The sequence below is a fragment of the Gossypium arboreum genome, chromosome 1 (genome assembly GCF_025698485.1).
Source record: "Gossypium arboreum isolate Shixiya-1 chromosome 1, ASM2569848v2, whole genome shotgun sequence".
Taxonomy (NCBI): Eukaryota; Viridiplantae; Streptophyta; class Magnoliopsida; order Malvales; family Malvaceae; genus Gossypium; species Gossypium arboreum.
In genome coordinates, this window is record NC_069070.1 from 61,265,034 (window position 1) to 61,283,371 (window position 18,338).

Here is an 18,338-nt window from a genome sequence, read left to right on the forward strand (position 1 = left end):
ATGCATGTATATGAATGATGGTTAATATGTTTATGTTGAGGATTGAAAAGTATGTTTTAAAGTTATGTTTTTACAGTAATGCTCTATAACTCTATTCTGATGACGGATACAGGTTAGGAGTATTACAATTAATGGTATCAGAGCTACGATTTAGTCGGTTCTCAGACCGAACTTAGCATGTATAGAGTTTAGAAATACATGCCACTTTACTAATTGATGATAGTGTGATAGCTTTTGATAATTTTGAAATGTTTGTATATAGATAAAAAGATGTCATCGAGATCTAATCAAGCAGGTTCTGATGAGATAGAAAGTTTTATTCCACCTACTGATGAAGAAAGTACACGGAATAAACCTAGACCACAAAGATCTAGAGAGGTAGCACCTAATAAATTTCTTCGTATGATGCACGACATGTACAATGCTTACTTAAAAGTAAACTCCATAGTTCCACAATCTCAATCTTCCCACCCTCAAGGTTCGAGTAAGCAACGTGTTCATAAAGTGACTATAGATAAAGTTAGAAAGTGTGGAGCCAATGAATTTTGTGGTAACATAAGTGACAACCCAACCAAGGCTGAGTATTGGTTACATACTCAAAGGGTGCTTGACGAAATGTTGTGTTCCCCAGAAGATTGTCTACTATATATGGTATCATTGTTAAAAGAGAAGGCATCTCAATGGTGGTCCACATTAACGATAGTCGTACAGAAAAAAAGAATCAACTAGGACTTCTTTTAGTCTGAATTTCGAAAGAAGTATATTAGCAAGCGCTATTTGGAACGGGAGAAGAAAGAATTTCTTGAGTTGAAGCAAAAAAGTAGAACAGTGGAAAAATATGAGAAACAGTTCGTTCAACTTAGCAAATATGCTCAAGAGATAGTGCCTACCGAGGAAGACATGTATGCATGTTTTGAAGATGGACTGAAAGATGAGCTTTGGAGATCTATGAATTTGTGGTGTTGTCTAATCGAGCTCAGAAAATGGAAGAAATCTGTGAAAGTTGAAAAAGAGACAGGAATTCGGTACACGATGGGTCTAAAACTTTCTCGAATTCTCCACAAAAAAAGATGAAGGAATCTAGTAATAAGTTCACTGCTCTGTCAGGGTTTTCTGGAAGGGGTCAATCGAAACAAAGTAGCAAGAAAGCTCCAACTCCTTCAGTAGCTAGTGTAGGCAATGTAAAGAAAACAAATAAAACAGAGTGCAAGCAATGTGGACGATTTCACCTTGGTGTTTGCCAGGTTAATGAAGGAACGTGCTTTATATGTGAATCTCCAAACCATTTTAAAAGTGTGTCCAAATCAAAAAGAGCCTATTAAAGAGCATGAGAAATTTGATTACCACTCCTACCCAAGGTAGAAGACCTGGAAATAGCACTTCGACTAGAGTCGATAATCAAACCTGAGGCTAGAACTCCTCTAGAACATATGTTATTCATGCACGAAAGGAAGCCTCGACTCCTAACGTTGTTATTGCAAGTACACTGATAATCTAACTGTTGAACTACTAAAATATCAATCATAAATAAAAAAAACAAGTGTTTCAAACCATATAAATTTACACTGATAATAATACATAAGTTTGTTTTCACCGAAGGATATATATCCAGTGAAAGCCATAATGGACAATCCAATCTGATAGATATGGTCATATAATGGCCATTTTAGCCTTTTCAGGAGACCAGATGACTATAGTGGACTCAGTTTTGTACCCTAAACACCCATCTTTGACCCCCCTTTAGTTCACTATTTTTGGCACCATTTACTACTTTTTACTTGGCTCCATCTTAATAATAATAATAATAATAATAATAATAATAATAATTTTACTCCATCTTAAAATAATAATAATAATAATAATAATAATAATAATTTTACTTGGCTCCATCTTAATAATAATAATAATAATAATAATAATAATAATAATAATACAAATAGAATGATGAATTCTTAATTCTAGTCACAAGGGATCAAACGTTGATAACCTAAATTATAAAATAAAAATAAAAAATTCATGAAAATGCCGATGAGTTGCTTCTCATTTAACTGAGCTCAGTCACAACCATTAAATACAAAACTACTAGAAAAGAAAAATAACTATGATACAACTTCCATAATTCCATGTGAAATTTTACTTTATGAAGAAAAAAACAACTTCCCGGCAAGTCCCATGTTAAGAATCAGCAAGTCCCATTCAGCTATGAGACATGTACAACTACTTCTGCAAACAATCAAATAAAGTATTATTTTTTCGAAGTCCTTGCAGTTAAAACAATAATTTTTTTTTTTTTTTGATTAAAGTTAAAACAATAATTCTCGTAAACAATGAAAGGGAATATGCATATGCATTGGCAAAAGCGTGCGTGTTTTCTGCATATACGCACAGATCAATGAGCATGTAAACATGACAAGGAGGAGAGACATGAAGTTCCTAGTAACATTATACACACTTAAACCTCGAGCATTTGCTGATTGTGAAATCTACTCTAAAGCTAACAATGACCTCACTATCGAAAAGAATCCTAAAGTAGACAGTATGCCTAGGATGCAGAAGCATGTTAAAGGATTGTACCTTAGACTATTTAACAGCATGTATCCTTCCACCGCATATAATGTCAAAAAGAATGCTGTATTATGTGCAAGAAGACGAAATCGCAGGAGTTCTGGCCATTCAGGTATGCACTGGAATGTCAGCACGCCCTGGTTGAGGGGTCGAAGGTTTATTAATCAACGATTTCAACCGTTCCATGATATTGGAAAATGACGGACGTTTCCAGGGCTCACTGCAATAAAATCAACAATGACACTGGGGAAAGAGGAAAATTTGCATAGCAAACTCCATATCACAAAAGCTTTTCTACTTACTTGGTCCAGCAATCCTCAATTATGGCAGCCACATGAGGGTTCAAGTCACGAGGAATATCAAGCCTTTTGCCCTTAAAACCAACAGCTGCTACAACCTACAATACCGCTTACATTGGGCTATGTTTGTTAGAATTAAGCTCCAGAAGATTATCATTGCCCGACAATTATGTAAATTTAAAAATAGTAAAAACCCGAATCTCAAACCCAATTATGTAAATTAGACAAGAAGTACAGATATATCAATAGTTAATGTTCATTGAGGGGTATGTTGGTCCACAAAGTGCAAACTTAGCTACTTCATTGCAAGCTGCAAAAATTTAAAGAACTCCTGCCTTTTTGTAATGAGCTTCCCCTCACACCTTTTTCAGAGGCACATTTACAAACATCAAGTTAAATAGACAAACTTGAACTTTATCCGAACATGGGATGCCTATATTCAGGATGTAGATACCCATGGGATTCTTCTTTCAAATGGCATTCAAGCATGCAATATTCAAAGAAGCTTACAAAACTGGTTTGCTCCTCTTCAAGAAAAAATTTATTTGCCATCAGATTATTATCTCCTTTAAGTGAAGATTTAATATGCTCCTTGTTAAGCTCATAAAAGCTAAAATCATTAGCAAATGAGATATTTGAGGGGACAATCTATAATTTATTAACAAACCTGTGCTGGATTTAAGTTGCCCCATGGTTGTTGCAATGTTGCAAGCTCCCACAATATTACACCAAAACTGTATACATCGGACTTCTCATTCGAAGGTTCATCACGAAGAACTTCTGGAGCCATCCACTCAGGCTAATATAAAAATAGATGTATTTGTTAATACTTTACAGCATAACAGTAGTAAATCAAATAGAAATAGCAAAAATATTATTAAAAACTAGTTTAGCATACAGTTCCAGCTGCTGATTTGGATGAAAGAAATGTGTTTGCCTTCAAACGAGAAAGTCCAAAATCGCAAACCTGAATGTACGGAACAGGCAATGTGAGGAAGAATTCTGTGAACTTTTGAGAGAAATTTGCATTAAGAGAGCAATGGACATAATTACAAACAAAGCAGCAAAGAAAACTAAATGCGGCTGGCTCCAACTATACACAATGCTGGATATTAGAAAAAGTAGTTGAGAAGCATTTTCAATAGTAAAAACCTGTGGCTATTTTTAACAAGTGCAGTGACATTATACGGCTAGAGAACTATTTCGATTCCATTATCAGTACATGGACAAAGAAGTCAATCACTTAGCATTTACTCCATAAAAATACATAAATTGAAACAGCAAAAATTTTTATGCTTCATATGACAGAATCATTAGGAGAGAACACTATGCTCTTTGAGGCACAGCAGCAGCATTCTGGGAATTACCTTCACTGTGTATTTTTTGTCAACCAAAAGATTTGGAGATTTTAAATCTCTGTGAACAATAGGGGGATTGCGTCTATGAAGATAATTCATTCCCTTTGCCTGTGTGTAAAAAAAAGATGGTGATTTAGACTGTAACATTAACAAATATAAAGACGACATATTACAAATTGGAAAATAAAGAACAAAAGAAAGTAAACCCTTAGCAACCCACCACATCATAAGCCATACTCAAGCGACGCCTCTCATCCAACACCTCTCTTACACCAGGCTTACGCAAAAGCCTATACAAGCTACCTCTGCAAATTAGAGTCAAGTTTTTAGTCCACTTAACAGTTCAAAACTCTAAAAGGCAGACATTACTAAACAAAATTCTTCTCTCATCTTCTTTATTCAACTGGAGGAATGCAAACAAAGGGGCATTTCCCTTGCCAACCCCCTCTCCCGCCAAGAAAATAAATAAGAAGAAACAGGAAGCAACAAACCTTGATAAGTATTCTGTAACTATGGACAAGTTGGGGGGATGAGTAACAGCTCCCATAAAAAGAACAATATTTGGATGCCGTAGTCGTTTCATTATTGCAACCTAACAAACGATTGAGGTGAAAGCACACATCATATCAAGAACATGAATGAGAAACTGATGTTTCCTTAATCTCAGCAACAAAGTTGTTCAGAATGTCACGCAACACATACCTCACTCAAGAATTCTTTATAGCGCTCACCATGCAAGTCCTGTTCCATGAGAATTTTCACAGCTACATCCTGTAATTAAAACAAAAGAAAAAAGGAAAAAAAAAGTGATTTGGATAGAAAGGAATTATCAACAGCACAGAAAAAATTTAACACATACAATAAAATCTAAAAGTTCAATATATTGTTAAATACCCAATCTCCTAGAATCAAAAGACAACAAATTCTGCAATTTCACAGATATAGTACATGTCACTAAGGAATCTATCTACTTCCATTTGTCAAATATATATCAATGATTGTTGTCATTTTCTCATTCCCAAGGAAGAGCACAAACAAAATAGGCCCCAGAATCTCCATAAGACAACTAGGGTTCTGATATACAAGAAGTAGATGTTGACAATAAACAATATGCAGCACAAAAGATATAAAGAGTAGAACTTCCATAACATTTGACATTATCCTCGTAGCAATAATAAATAAACAAAAGGATTCTTACTGAGCCATTCCATTCAGCACGATGGACAGTTCCAAAAGAACCTGAAAAGAACCAAGTCCAAACCAAAACATGAATTATGACCAAGGAATATAGTCTGAGTAGGCTATCCTGTTAAAAATATACATGTTACTTAAGAAAGACAAGAAAATACCAGAACCAATTCTCTCTCTTAAAACAAGATCACCCCATGGAATGTCCAAATCATCAACCTCGAGGACAAGTTCTCTACCTTTTTTGCTGGGAACAAGTTGATTTCCCTTAGCAAACCTTGAATCCTTGGTAGAATCCTCAATTGGGTCAGACAAGATTAGATCTGGGACATCTCTATGCCCTAGAGGAGGGATGCGCTTTAAAGGATCTTTAATAATGTTCTTTGAACTTATTATAGACTGCAAATGTTGTGAATCTCTATCATGAGCAGGTGGCTTAGCAATATTACATAGGGGCAACTGTGAGACATCACTCATATTACTCGATATCTGCACAAGGTTATTTCTGTCTGTGCCAATGTTACCAAGTTTCTTTTCTTCATCCACAAAAGTGCCTGAAATGACAAGCAAACTATAGCTTACTTGCATACAAGATGAATAAAGAAAAACAAGCTTAACCATGTAACGTTAAGATATTACTGAATCCCTATAAAAGGCATCAATTTTAAGTTGCAAACATCTGATGTGTTATGGATACAGAAATAGCAGCCTCAACAGTGATATAAAAGAAGCAATTAACAATATCAAAACCAGTTTATCTGTTAATATTTGTTCACATAAATAATTGCCAGGATCACTTCAGGTTTTCCCTTGTAGCTCAAAGCAATATGACAACACCTTCATTTGGATCTAGGATGAACATTTTTGGACAAAATTGAAAAGCCCGTGCAAAAAATTTCAGTAGCAAGATTCATAAGAAGCAGTTTAAGTTAGAGATGTAATCATCTATCGGTGAAGATGCAAAAAAAATTTATAATGACTGGGAACACTGCGCTTCATCTTTGACTAACAGCATATGCAATGAAGCCACTTCAATAACTATGAAAAGCTTTCCAGCATTCCAAAGCAGATGAGCAAAAGAAACTGCAGACTTCGAGCCAAATGAAAGACTAAAGCCTAAAATCTCAAAGCAGATAAGGCACACCCAATGAAGCTCTTTATATAGATAGTAGCTGAAAATTTACCTGATGCAGCATCATCAAATACAAGATTAAGTGATTCACAGTCCGAAAAATAATGTTTGGCCAATGACCTGAAATCAATGGCAGGTATAGCTGGTTTGAGATGTGGAAAGCGCAATGGGGAAGAAATTGAGATGGAAGATGGACCATTGAGCAATGAATCGGGCTCGCATAAGTAACCTGGGTTCCCTATTAGATCAACTAGATACTCCCTGAAATCACCAAGACCATGAAGTAAGAAAAGTTATCCAGAATAATAATATATCCAATCATTCTCAATATCGAAGTCGTTCAATAATCAAAATCCAATCTCCAAATAACATGAAACATAGATATATATATACGCTGGTTTTAAGCCCATGAGAAAATAAAGTCCATCTCCACTTGTGAATGAAACCCTTCTAAATTTATGTCTAGGATAGACATCCTGCTAGAACTTGGATGGTTGTTCCCCATCAGACTGGCTTCATGAGACTACACTTGTATATAGAAAACTTTAACCAAGATAATTAGGCAGTTTTCACAAACTGTTGCCCACAATAGGAAGAAAGAACCACAAGATGCAAATGCAGCACTACCAAGCAAGAGGAATAGCAGGTAGAATTAAGCAATTATTGTTTGAAACTGTTCAGTTTCTACATGAAAAACAACATCAATAGAAAATGCAGGGTTCTTTTGTCAGCAAAATATTGTCATCTTTGAACAATCCTACTAAAAGAATGACAACTTAAGAATATAAAGGAAACAGGTTACAAATCAGAAACAAAATGAAGATAATTAGCAACCAAATACCATGGTGCAGATATAAAATACCTGTCATGCCCAAAGCGAACAAGGCAGGAGGAAGCATCATCTCTTTTACAATATTTGCATCCCTTTGCAATTCGACATGGCAGATCAATTGTGTCAGCTAGCACCTGGATAAGTCATATTTGAATGTGAATAAATCCTTTCCCCTTCAAAGGGCAACACATTTAATAGGAAACTTGCTTCACCAAGGAGTGGTGAAGGCAAAAAAAGATAACTAACTAAAGAAAAAAGTACTTCCAAAAACCTTGGCTGAAATGAGAACACCATAAAAAATTAGGACCTTACTTTGAATAATAAAGCTCGATGTCTGCAAAGGCCAGCAGACAGGCTACCTATAGGAACCACAACTGAACCTAAGCAATCTTTTAAATCATCACTGCAATCCCTCCAATACAAAAGTAAATCATCCTCTCCAGTTGCAGATGAACCCCTTCGGTTTGAAATAAAACAATTCATCACAAAGGTGCATAGAAATTGCATGAATGTTGAAATTTTGTGCATTAATGGTGTAGAGAACTCACCCCATGCGACTGCAGACAAGCTTTGCTAACTCATCAACAACTTCTTTTGTGGTTATGCAGCTACAAGAAATGTTATGGACTCTATTTTGGAGTTCCTTTAAGCCAAGATCACTTCTTCGGTCAACAGATATCGCTTCTATTGGTGAACCACCAACATGATCAACAGATCTTAGAGAATCAATTGTTGGAATTCGACCATGTTCATGCAAATCAGTGCACATGGTCCAGACATATGGGTTAACTCCATGAATTAAATAAAACCCATCAGGAACTTTCTCAAAGTATGATAAGCAGCCATTCACCTGATGCACAAAAACATTGAAACAGCAGGATATTTAAAGTTCCAATTTTTTATCACCGAAATCCGGAAACAGTAAATCCTAGTTTCCACACTTGTAATTCAGGTGCTTTGCAGCTATATACTCCCATTGTACCCACGTTTAAAATACATAAGCTTGCCAATACCAGAATAAAAGAACTCACCATTCACAAAATTAACAATAATAATAATCATCATCATCCCCACTCCAAATGTTCAGATTAGCAGAACTAACTCATTTTTTGATAGGCAAGTAATCGATGGAATTACAATTGGAGTAAGCATTACAAATGTTTTTGTGGGAGAAAGTATAAAATATCTAGGGGCAAGTCGATCTCGTTTTATCTATTATTGTATTTATCTTATGTATTAATTTTTTTAGTAATTTACTACTTTGAGCAACTGCATTGATCTGGTAGCTACGCCACCTACAGAATTTAAAGACCCTAGTGGAGCATTTGTCATACAACTTCCTACCAAGATAACTAGAAGTTCGAACTAATAAAAACCCTATTGAACCAAAAAAGGATAAATGCCCAGTAGAAATTGCTTGCTTTTTGAGATCCCACTATAAATTTTATCCATATAGATTCTGATTGCTAACTCATACATACTAGATCCAAATGTAAAAATAATATTGCCATAAATCAACAAGATTGTTCTAAACCCGAACCAATAGAAAACTACTCTAAACCCGAACCAATAGAAACCTACTCTAAACCCGAACCAATAGAAACCTACTCTAAACCCGAACCAATAAAAAACTACTCTTGACCAACCAACTTGTCACATCCTATCCTATGAATCATTCAGAGTTCACAACAAAATGTAAGAGTTCACTCACAACATCCAGTTCATATCGTAACAGATATTTGGAATCATCTAAAAAGTAAATCCATTCACTATCACGACGTTATATTTGCCTATGCATATTCCTTCAATCTCCTAGCCTTATTGTTCATTTAAGTTAATTTAAACAAGCTAATAGTGAAATGAACAAAGAAATCCACTAGAAATATACCCAGAACCGGTGGGAAACTATCTCAGCTGAGGCGGAGCTAGAGCTACTTCCCCGAACAGCAGAATCATCCGAATCCGGACCCAGAAAATTCGGGTCATCAGCACAGGTAGCTTCCGAAGAAAGCCTCAAAGCCAACGCCAACTGCAATTGATAACTCTCCTCCGTTTGCTGCGCCCAGCTTTTTCCAGAGGACGAACCCCCAATTTTCGTTCTTAAATCCACATGCTCACAGCTCCCGTCGTGACCATAAACGAACCCATCAATCTCGTTTGCGGCCGTCGTAGAAAAGGTCGGCACATAATAATCTCCCGATAAAGAGCTCTCACCAAAGCTACTTCCACTTGATTGCCGTTGAAGACTGATCGACGAAGCAAAAGTATTCCCTCCCCCGCCGCCGCCACAGATTCGATTTGCTTGTAGCTGGTTCTGGTTTTGGTTCTGACTGAGACTCTGATCCCAATCAGTTAAACCTCTCTCTGATTTCACTTTGTTCTTATTACTGGTAGCTTCGCTTGAAAGTGAATCGTAATAGGGAGGCGGAGCTCCTGATATGGACACGGTGTACTGGTCGTCGGGATACTGGCTAAGGAGAGAGTAATTAGATCTTCGTCCGGGCATTTCCATTGATACTCTAAAGGAATTGATCACAAAACCCTAGAAACCCTAGGAACCGCCATTGTTGAATATTTCAAGCCTTTCTAGTTTTTTTTTCCTGAACTCTTTTTACTAATTTCTTGTTTTTCCTCTTTCTAGAATTCGATTGTCGGAGAGAGAAAGAAAAAAGAGAAAAGATACCATTTTTATTCGGTGGCCTAATCGTTTGTTTTTACTCTTGGATAAACTATATAATTAATCCTTAAAATTTAGATCATAAAAAATTAAAATAATATTATTAAATTGTTTTCTTGCTTTAATCGCTTGTTGTTAATTTAACTAACATTTTAATCATTATTTTTTAAATAATGATTATTTTATCATCTCATTATAAATTTTAATCGTATCTATTTTTTTCCACAATATTTAGAATTATTTATATTTCATTTACAACTCTTAAATAGAAAAATAATGACCTTTAGCACACTTAAACAACTCATATTCTCTTACATTGGTAATAATATCTATATCAACTAAACATCAAACGACATTTTCTTATTTTTTAAATTTCTTTTATTATTTTAAAAATTACGTTATTTAACTATAAATAAGAAATCTAAGTTTTATTTTAAAACTCTAGTTTTTTTCTTAAAAAACTCTAGTTTTTTCTTAAAAACTCAAATAATTTCTTATAAAACTTACCTAATTCTTTGAAAAACTCTATCCTAATTTAGTTTTTGAAAATATAAATAAAAAATAAAAATTATTTTTAATAATGAAATCATAATGATATATTTGATGTTAATTTTTCTATCATAAAATGTGAGAAGTAAAATAAAGGATAAATTGTTAAAATAGTCATTTTATTTACCTTAAGTTACATTTTATTTACTTATATTTGGAATATTATATTTTAGTCACTTACATTAACGTGTTGTAATATTTTAATCACTGAACCGTTAATTGCAGTTAACGATATAACGGTAAACTGATGTGGCACGTTAAATCATCATTTTAAACAAAAATTTCATGTTAAATTATACAATTAGTCTTCATATTTTTTTTCATTTTAAGCAATTTTTTTCTTTTATGTTCTTTTAACTTCCTTTTTTTCTTTATTTTTCATTCTCTCTCTTTGTTTTCCTTCCTTCTATATCTCTTTTAACGTAATTTTTCTATATTTTCCATTTATTAAAATTTTTTTATGTTTATGAAAAAAGTAAAGGCGAAAGTTGAACCAAAATAAAACTTGTTTCGCATATTCTCACCCCACAATTACAAACCCTCATCGTCCATCATCGCTTTAGTGAACCAATTTGGATCTCTCAATGACCTAGTCCACAAGCTCGCCTCACTCGAAGACCTCGTCAATCGTAACTTATAGCAATCCATGCTTAACAAAGTTTCCTCAGCCTAGTGGTGGAGGCAAAAAAAAAAATTGGGGGGCTGAAATTAAACTGTATATTTTTATGATAGTAAAAATGCAATTTTATAAAGTATAAAGGGCTTAAATAGAAATTTTTTCATTTTAGGGGGATTGTGCACCTGCCAAGCCCCCCTTGGCTCCGCCACTGTCCTAGCCCGTTCCATTAACATCCTAACCAACCCCCACGGTCACCTTATCTATCTTATCTACAACATCTTGCCATCTCAAAATTATGTTGTTTCACGAATTCCTCAAACGGGTTCTACACTCTTAATGACTAAAACGGCCACCATACAAAACTTACCCTCAACTTTACCCCAACCAGTTTGGTTCCATGCCTCATTTCTCTCTCTTTGGTTTATCTATGCTCGGCTTCCAAAAAAGCTTACTTGGGAATATCTAAGAAAGTTTAGATTAGTTTTATCGTTTGCTTAATTTTATTAGTCAAAAAATAAAAAAAAATTAAATGAATAATATCCACGATTCTGTAAAAGTTTAGAAACGGAAAAATTTACTTTGAATATAATTAATTCAATTTATGTTTAGATTTAATTAAAATATAATTTTTATGTTGATTAGTTAGATCGACTTTTAGTTTAAAAATTAGATTATATTCAAATCAAGATTTGATTAAAAATAATTGATTTTCAGTTGTGAGTGAAAGTTAATTTAGGAATCATGTGAAAGAAATAAGGGCTTAGTTTATTTGGTGGGTAAAATTTATTTTTCTACAATGAAGAATGTGAGAAGAAAGAAAAATAAAAGAGAAGAAAAGAAAAATAAAGAAATAAAAAATTAAATTATTCAAAAAATAAAAGTATAAAGACTTGTTTTAACAAATAGAAAATATAAAAAAACTACGTTAAAAGAAATGGAGAAGAAAATAAAACAGGAAGAGAAGAAAAGAGAATGAAAAATAAATAAAAAATAAAAAATTTAAAAACATAAAAGAAAAAATTAAATTGCTTAAAATAAAAAAATATAAAGATAAATTATATAATTTAACCTAAATTTTTGTTCGAATAATGATTTAATGTACCACATCAACTTATCGTTACACTATTAATAACAATTAATGCTCAAGAACTAAAATATTATAACATAATAACATAAGTGACTAAAACGTAACATATCAAACATAAATGACTTAAATATAACTAAAGACAAATAAAAGTAAATATTTTGATAATTTATCCTAAAATAAATGAAATAAAAACAAGGGATTAAATTTAACTTTTAAAATTATTTAAAAATATTTTAATATTTTCTAATTTAGATATTTTCATTTCAAAAAAAAAAATTCAATGTAGTACCTAAAAGGTACCTGGCGTTATGGTATGACATGACATTTTTGCAAAAAAACAATTAGCCAAGTCAATGGAAGGACTTCAAAGCAATTAAAAATAAAAAATGTTAATAAATTTTATAACTTTAAAAAATGATAACCCTAAACTATTAATTTTGTTTATTTTCCTCCCATTAGCAAGTAAAACTTGTTTTCTTTTTCGGAAAATCTGAATCTTGTTTTCTTTTCTTTTCTTTTCATTGCGAAACACTAATAAACAATAAACAAGAACAAACCTAATTAAGAAAGTCGTAGTAATCGAAAATCAAGGAACAAATAATCTACATCCAAATCATCCTAGCATTGGTGAGGTCAAAATTTGGATTCTATGCCATGAATTTTTTGAGCATGTTTTGGTACTCAATCTCCTGGTTGGTGGGAAGACCCAACTGCTCCTGCCTCTCATCTTCTCCACAATGGACCTCGTTTCTCAGTTTCAACAACAAACCCACATTTCATCGTCTGCAGTAACATATCCAAAAATTATCCCCAAAATTTTCAAAAAAAATACAAATTTGAAAAGAAATCAAGTAAAGTCATCAAGACCCAGTTTCAAAAAATAAAGAAAGAAAATATCAAAAAAACAAACAATGAAACCCACTATTGCATGAGCTCCGGTCATCATCAAACAGAGAAACTCAATTCCGGTCGTCGTCAAACAGAGAAATCCATACTTGCATGAGGTCCGATCACCGTCAAGCACCACGACGAAGCCTCAATTCGTCGCCAAACTTCATTAGCCAACGGTTTTCAAGCTGTTGGATTGGATTTGGGCTTCTATTTTTTTAAAAAAAATTACTCTCAAAATCATCAAATCTGATTTTAGTAGCCAAATGCCATACCTTCACATTTCGAATTTCAAGACTAAGAAATCAACACATGTAGAAAGAAAGAGAAAGGAATGAACTCAAGCCGATGTGAAAATTCGACCGATCGAAGGTTGGACAGAGCAGCGGTGGCTAAGGTTTTCATGGGAGGAGAAGAGAGAAAGAGGAGAAGGAAAGACGCAATGAAAAAAAAAAAAGAAAGTTTTTTTTAGTATAAAAACATTAAGTTTATATTTTTTAATTTAATTTAGATAAAAAGGAAAATTTGCTTAGAGGTCCCCTAAGTTTGAATTGGCTATATTTTTGGTGCAGAAAAGGCCACGTGGCAGTACAATTGTGGTCTATTGTACTGTCCCATCAGTTAGACTCAGGTATTTTCTTTTTAACAAGAAAAGATTAATGATCTAGCAAGAAATAATTGGAATGGAGGTCATATGCATGCTGTCCGTCCCAACACAGTGAAGGATAATAGAGGGAGCCCTATAAAATATCTCTGTGTCAATTAAGAAATCTTTCATCACACCAGCTAAGTGTGTGACAGAATTCATTTCTCTTGGGATCTACTCAAAAGTAACATTTCAATCTCGGCTTCTTAATTCTTGAAGTCTAAAACTAAATTCCTGTGAGCACACTCTCTCGAAGTCTCGAGTTATCATTAATTCTTTTAATAGCAAGTGTATAATCGACTCAGGTATCATTTTAATATTTAAAATCTTTAAATCTCAAATTGAAAATTTTATTAAAGTATAGGAGGCAAATATGGAATTATCCTTTTTAAAATTTCAAGCACATTTTTTAATGTTTTCTGTTTCCTAAAAACCTTTTCCTCTCTTTTTATTAGGAAGAAAAACTAAAATTAAATTTTTAAATAAGAAATTAAAAAAATAAAATGAGAGCCTAAAATGATAAATTTATAAAAAAAATGACCAAACATACAACGTTAAGATGAGTAGTAAAATGAAAAACTAATTAAGAAAGATGTTATATTTCAGGTGAAAATGAAAAGTTAGTAAGTTTGATGACTAATTATTAAGTAATTTACTTTTTAAGCGAATCCTTTTAATAATTAAGCGCGTATATGAAGAATCTATTTCTTCGTAAGTTATTGGGGGAAAACCCAAATGAAATTCTTTCGTTTAATTCATTTTTCTACGAAATTAATTTAAAATTAAAAAGAAGATTTGTAGTCAAACATATTTATATGTTTAAAAAGTCTCTTTTGCAATTATATAACATTAAAATTCAGATTAAGATTTATTAGAAAATGTTTTTACTTTTTATTAATTGCAGTTGCTCTATCTATGAAAGTTGAACAAGCGCACGGAAGTTTGCTCTTACCAATAAATTTCCTGGATTCCAATTTTTTTTATTAATAATCAAAGACAAATAAAATCTGGAACAGTTGTCACCAATTTAAAATTCAACTCCAATCTGATTTTATAAGAAAATAATTAATAATTTCACCTGCTCAATCCATATCCAAATACAAAATGATACAATTACGTAGCTAAAATTACTCAAATTTAAATACTCTAACTTAATTCAACTTGACTTACCAAAAGTAATCTAAAATTACTCAAATTCTCAAATCACAGTCAAAATCCAATTGCAAATCCAAACGAGCCAAATTTTAAAACTCAAATTTTCCTGCTCCAAAATTATTCAATAAAAAATAATTCAAAAATTTTTAAATCAAAATTTCAAAATCAAACTCAACTGTACCATTGTATTTTACAAGGTTTTCAAAATCGGATTGATAATTAAACTAATCAAACCACCAGTTTCTTATTAGATAAATTTTTCTATTCAATTAAATAAATTATTTTAAAAAATTATAAAATTAAAAAAAATAGTTCAAAAGCAAGTTCAATTAATTTTTAACTCATTTAATTGATTCGTAAGTTAACCGATTCAACATATTATTTCAAACCTGTACCTAATCAATTCTCGATTTAACTAATTCATTCCAATTCAGAAACAGTAGTATATATCGTTCAAGAATGAACATATGCTAGCTTAAAAAGGGAGGGTATTAACCTGATTGTACTTAGCTAGACGCTCAGACCTGCAGGGATTGGTTACCAAGAGATCGTCTCCCACTATCTCAACCTTTTCTCCGATCTCATTGGTTAGTTTGGAGTAGTGCTCCCAATCATCTTGGTCAAATGGATCCTCAATTGACACAATAGGATACTCAGAAACGAAATTGTATAAATCTTTGAGAGCGTCTCCTAAGATTTTTTTGTGAACCATTATTGTTCTGCAAATGCCAAACAACAGATAAATGAAGGAGCAAATGACTTGAAAATGCAATTTATCATAAAACGATACAGTCGCGATATATAAACGGATCTCATAAAGGCACAATGCTTGAATATCTTGCTTGTTGCGACTGTGTTCACCTCTTACTTGAAGTTCAAGTCATGGGTTTTATCCAGTCCATAAAATTCAGACGCAGCAACATCCATTCCGATAACAACCTAGAATAACGGGAGAACATTCAATCAGCCATCTCCTAACATCAAAACAGTAGAGAATTCATAAGGGGTAGCTAAGAAGGGCATTAACCTTGCCTATGTAACGGGCTTTAGCAATGGCAGTCTTTAACAATTCAAGCCCTTCCTCGTTCTCCTGACTTGCACAAAAAATAGTGCTAATTAACCGGAGGTTAAACTAACAGGCACAAATGTTGAAAACAATGAATCGACATGCACGTTGAGTAGGATGTGTTAGTTTTGGCTTTGGTCGATATTGGTTAGGTCCATTTGGACTAAAACTTTGACATCATTTTAGGTTTTAGTCACTGAAGGTTCAATTTATTTTACGCTTAGATGATTTTAAGTTTAAGTTGTTCGAGTTTACAAACGGGATTTTTTTTGGTTGAATTGGGTTCTAGTCATTTAGGATATTTTTCGTTTACCAATGGCACTCAAGTTCAAGCTATTTTGGATTACTTGTTTGGTTCATTTTGGATTCAAGCCATGCCAACTTTGGATCATTTTGAGCTTAAATTATTTTCAAATCCAACTAAGGCAGGTTCAAGTTGGATAGATTTAGGTTATTTGTCTTTTTATAATCAAATAAAATTGTGTTGATATAAATTCAAGCTAATCAAATTAGGCTTTTAGGTTTAGAGTTTGATAATGAGAAACCAAGAGCCACGTTCATCACCAACATTTGTTGCATCTTGATCATACTTTTTTTTTATGACAACATTAAGAGGTAGTATACTTCCATGCTTATCTAATGGAAAAAATGAACATCACATATATAATAAGGGTAATTACATGTTATTATTTACTATACTTATATATATCCAATAGATCCAAACAAGATATACAAATTTCTAATAGATTAGATAAAATCACAAAGCAAAGAATCCCAAGATTCAATTATTCATTAACTACCTACCTGTATATCTTAATATTAAGAAATAAATATTTTTTATTCATTTTTTTTCGCGAGGAGCTGGATGAGAAGAAACTCTCATGTCCAATTCTGTAGTAGGGATGGAATTCATAAACAACAACCATCAACTAAAACCCCAAAAGAACCTGATTTCATAAACAACATAAAGGAAGAATGAAAGGGGTATCTTATCGAGGTAATCGGATTTGTTTCAGTAGATATGCTCTTCAAGAACTTGAACCCGCTTGGATTACATCTAGACAAATAGAATCGGGGCGCCGAGCAATGATATGAAATGTACGCCGTGGTGGAAAAATATGGGTACGTATATTTCTAGACAAACCCGTTACGGTAAGACCTACAGAAACACGTATGGGTTCAAGGAAAGGATCTCCCGAGTATTGGGTAGCTATCGTTAAACCAGGCAGAATACTTTATGAAATGAGCGAAGTAGCAGAAAATATAGCCAGAAAGGCTATTACAATAGCGACGTAAAAAATGCCTATAATAACTCAATTCATTATTTCAGGATAGGAATATAGAACCAAAAGAAAGAAGTCTTATCTCGGGAATAAAAAACAATTGCAAGTTTCCTTTTTTTTTTTACAAACAATATTTCTTTTTTTTTCTTCGTCTTTTGTTACATTGAAATAAAGAGATTTAAAAAATGATTCAACCTCAGACCCATTTGAATGTAGCAGATAACAGCAGGGCCCGAGAATTGATGTGATCCAATTTGGTTAAAGTTTTATTGGGCTTTAATTATTAAATAAAGTATGGGTCAAATATGTGTAGATACTCTAGTAATTAAGTTCTAATTAATTTCTAATTAATGATGGGCTAATTAGGAATTAGGGCTAATGTTCCAATGTTATATATATTAGGGTTATGGTCCCTAAATTACATAACAAACTAACTTTTCTAATATCACATCTTTAGAAAAGAGAGAGCCACGTTCTCTAAAATATTTGTGTGCTAATTTGGAATATCAAAACCCCAAGATTTGTAGATTTCAAGAAATCGATGAATTCAGGTACGCTTCCGCATCTAGATTTGTTATTGATTTATTCTTAATGATTTGACATTATAGATCCTGATTTATTAAGTTCTATTTCAGATTTATTTACAATTCTAGCAAGTGACATCTGAGCTTCGACATGTTGAATCATTGGGAATGAATTGATTCTTTATTATTTTTGGATTGATTCGTTTTTCTTTTTTTATTTTATGGATTTGATATTTTAATTATATATTATGTTGAATATTGGAGATTCTTGATAAATTTTTGGGTTTTGATTCTTTAAATAAAGTTTTAGGGTTTTATAAATATAATCTAGTTTAATATTTGCATATGCTATTCAAAAGATGAAGGTTATTTATTTATTTATTTATTTATTTATAATCAATTGATAAAATTGATTTGTGAGATTTCTTTCTCTTCTTTCCGCACAATTATTTTATAAATTTTGGTTAAAG

General features: G+C 32.7%; 1 protein-coding gene and 1 long non-coding RNA gene across 3 annotated transcripts; both read right to left on the reverse strand.

The window, feature by feature from the left end:
• Positions 1-2,013: 2,013 nt before the first annotated feature.
• Positions 2,014-10,084, reverse strand: LOC108483374 (serine/threonine-protein kinase CTR1-like). 2 transcript variants are annotated; one of them, XM_017786734.2, is made up of 16 exons: positions 9,263-10,084; positions 7,923-8,224; positions 7,687-7,831; positions 7,405-7,508; positions 6,595-6,803; positions 5,572-5,964; positions 5,421-5,461; positions 4,925-4,993; positions 4,714-4,814; positions 4,443-4,527; positions 4,232-4,330; positions 3,763-3,831; positions 3,532-3,663; positions 2,868-2,962; positions 2,575-2,785; positions 2,014-2,223 (listed from the first exon to the last, which is right to left on the reverse strand). In XM_017786734.2, the coding sequence occupies exons 1-15, from the start codon at positions 9,884-9,886 to the stop codon at positions 2,674-2,676; spliced, it is 2,580 nt and encodes an 859-aa protein (XP_017642223.1). In that variant the 5' UTR covers positions 9,887-10,084; the 3' UTR covers positions 2,014-2,223; positions 2,575-2,673. The 2 variants fall into 2 exon arrangements, with proteins under 2 accessions (XP_017642223.1, XP_052884785.1); XM_053028825.1 differs by lacking the exon at positions 2,014-2,223 and having other exon boundaries at positions 2,647-2,785; positions 2,868-2,984.
• Positions 10,085-12,775: 2,691 nt separating this feature from the next.
• LOC108482628 (uncharacterized) lies at positions 12,776-13,672 on the reverse strand. Its single transcript, XR_001870910.2, has 2 exons — positions 13,229-13,672; positions 12,776-13,089 (listed from the first exon to the last, which is right to left on the reverse strand). It is a non-coding gene; the product is annotated as an uncharacterized LOC108482628 (long non-coding RNA).
• Positions 13,673-18,338: the final 4,666 nt, after the last annotated feature.

Excerpts from the sequence above, each read along its gene's own strand:
- LOC108483374 (XM_017786734.2), bottom strand. The coding sequence starts at position 9,886 with ATGGAAATGCCCGGACGAAGATCTAATTACTCTCTCCTTAGCCAGTAT. Across the intron at positions 4,815-4,924 it reads ATAAAGAATTCTTGAGTGAG|GTTGCAATAATGAAACGACT; the intron begins GTATGTGTTGCG and ends ATCGTTTGTTAG. Across the intron at positions 4,331-4,442 it reads TGAGTATGGCTTATGATGTG|GCAAAGGGAATGAATTATCT; the intron begins GTGGGTTGCTAA and ends TTTTACACACAG.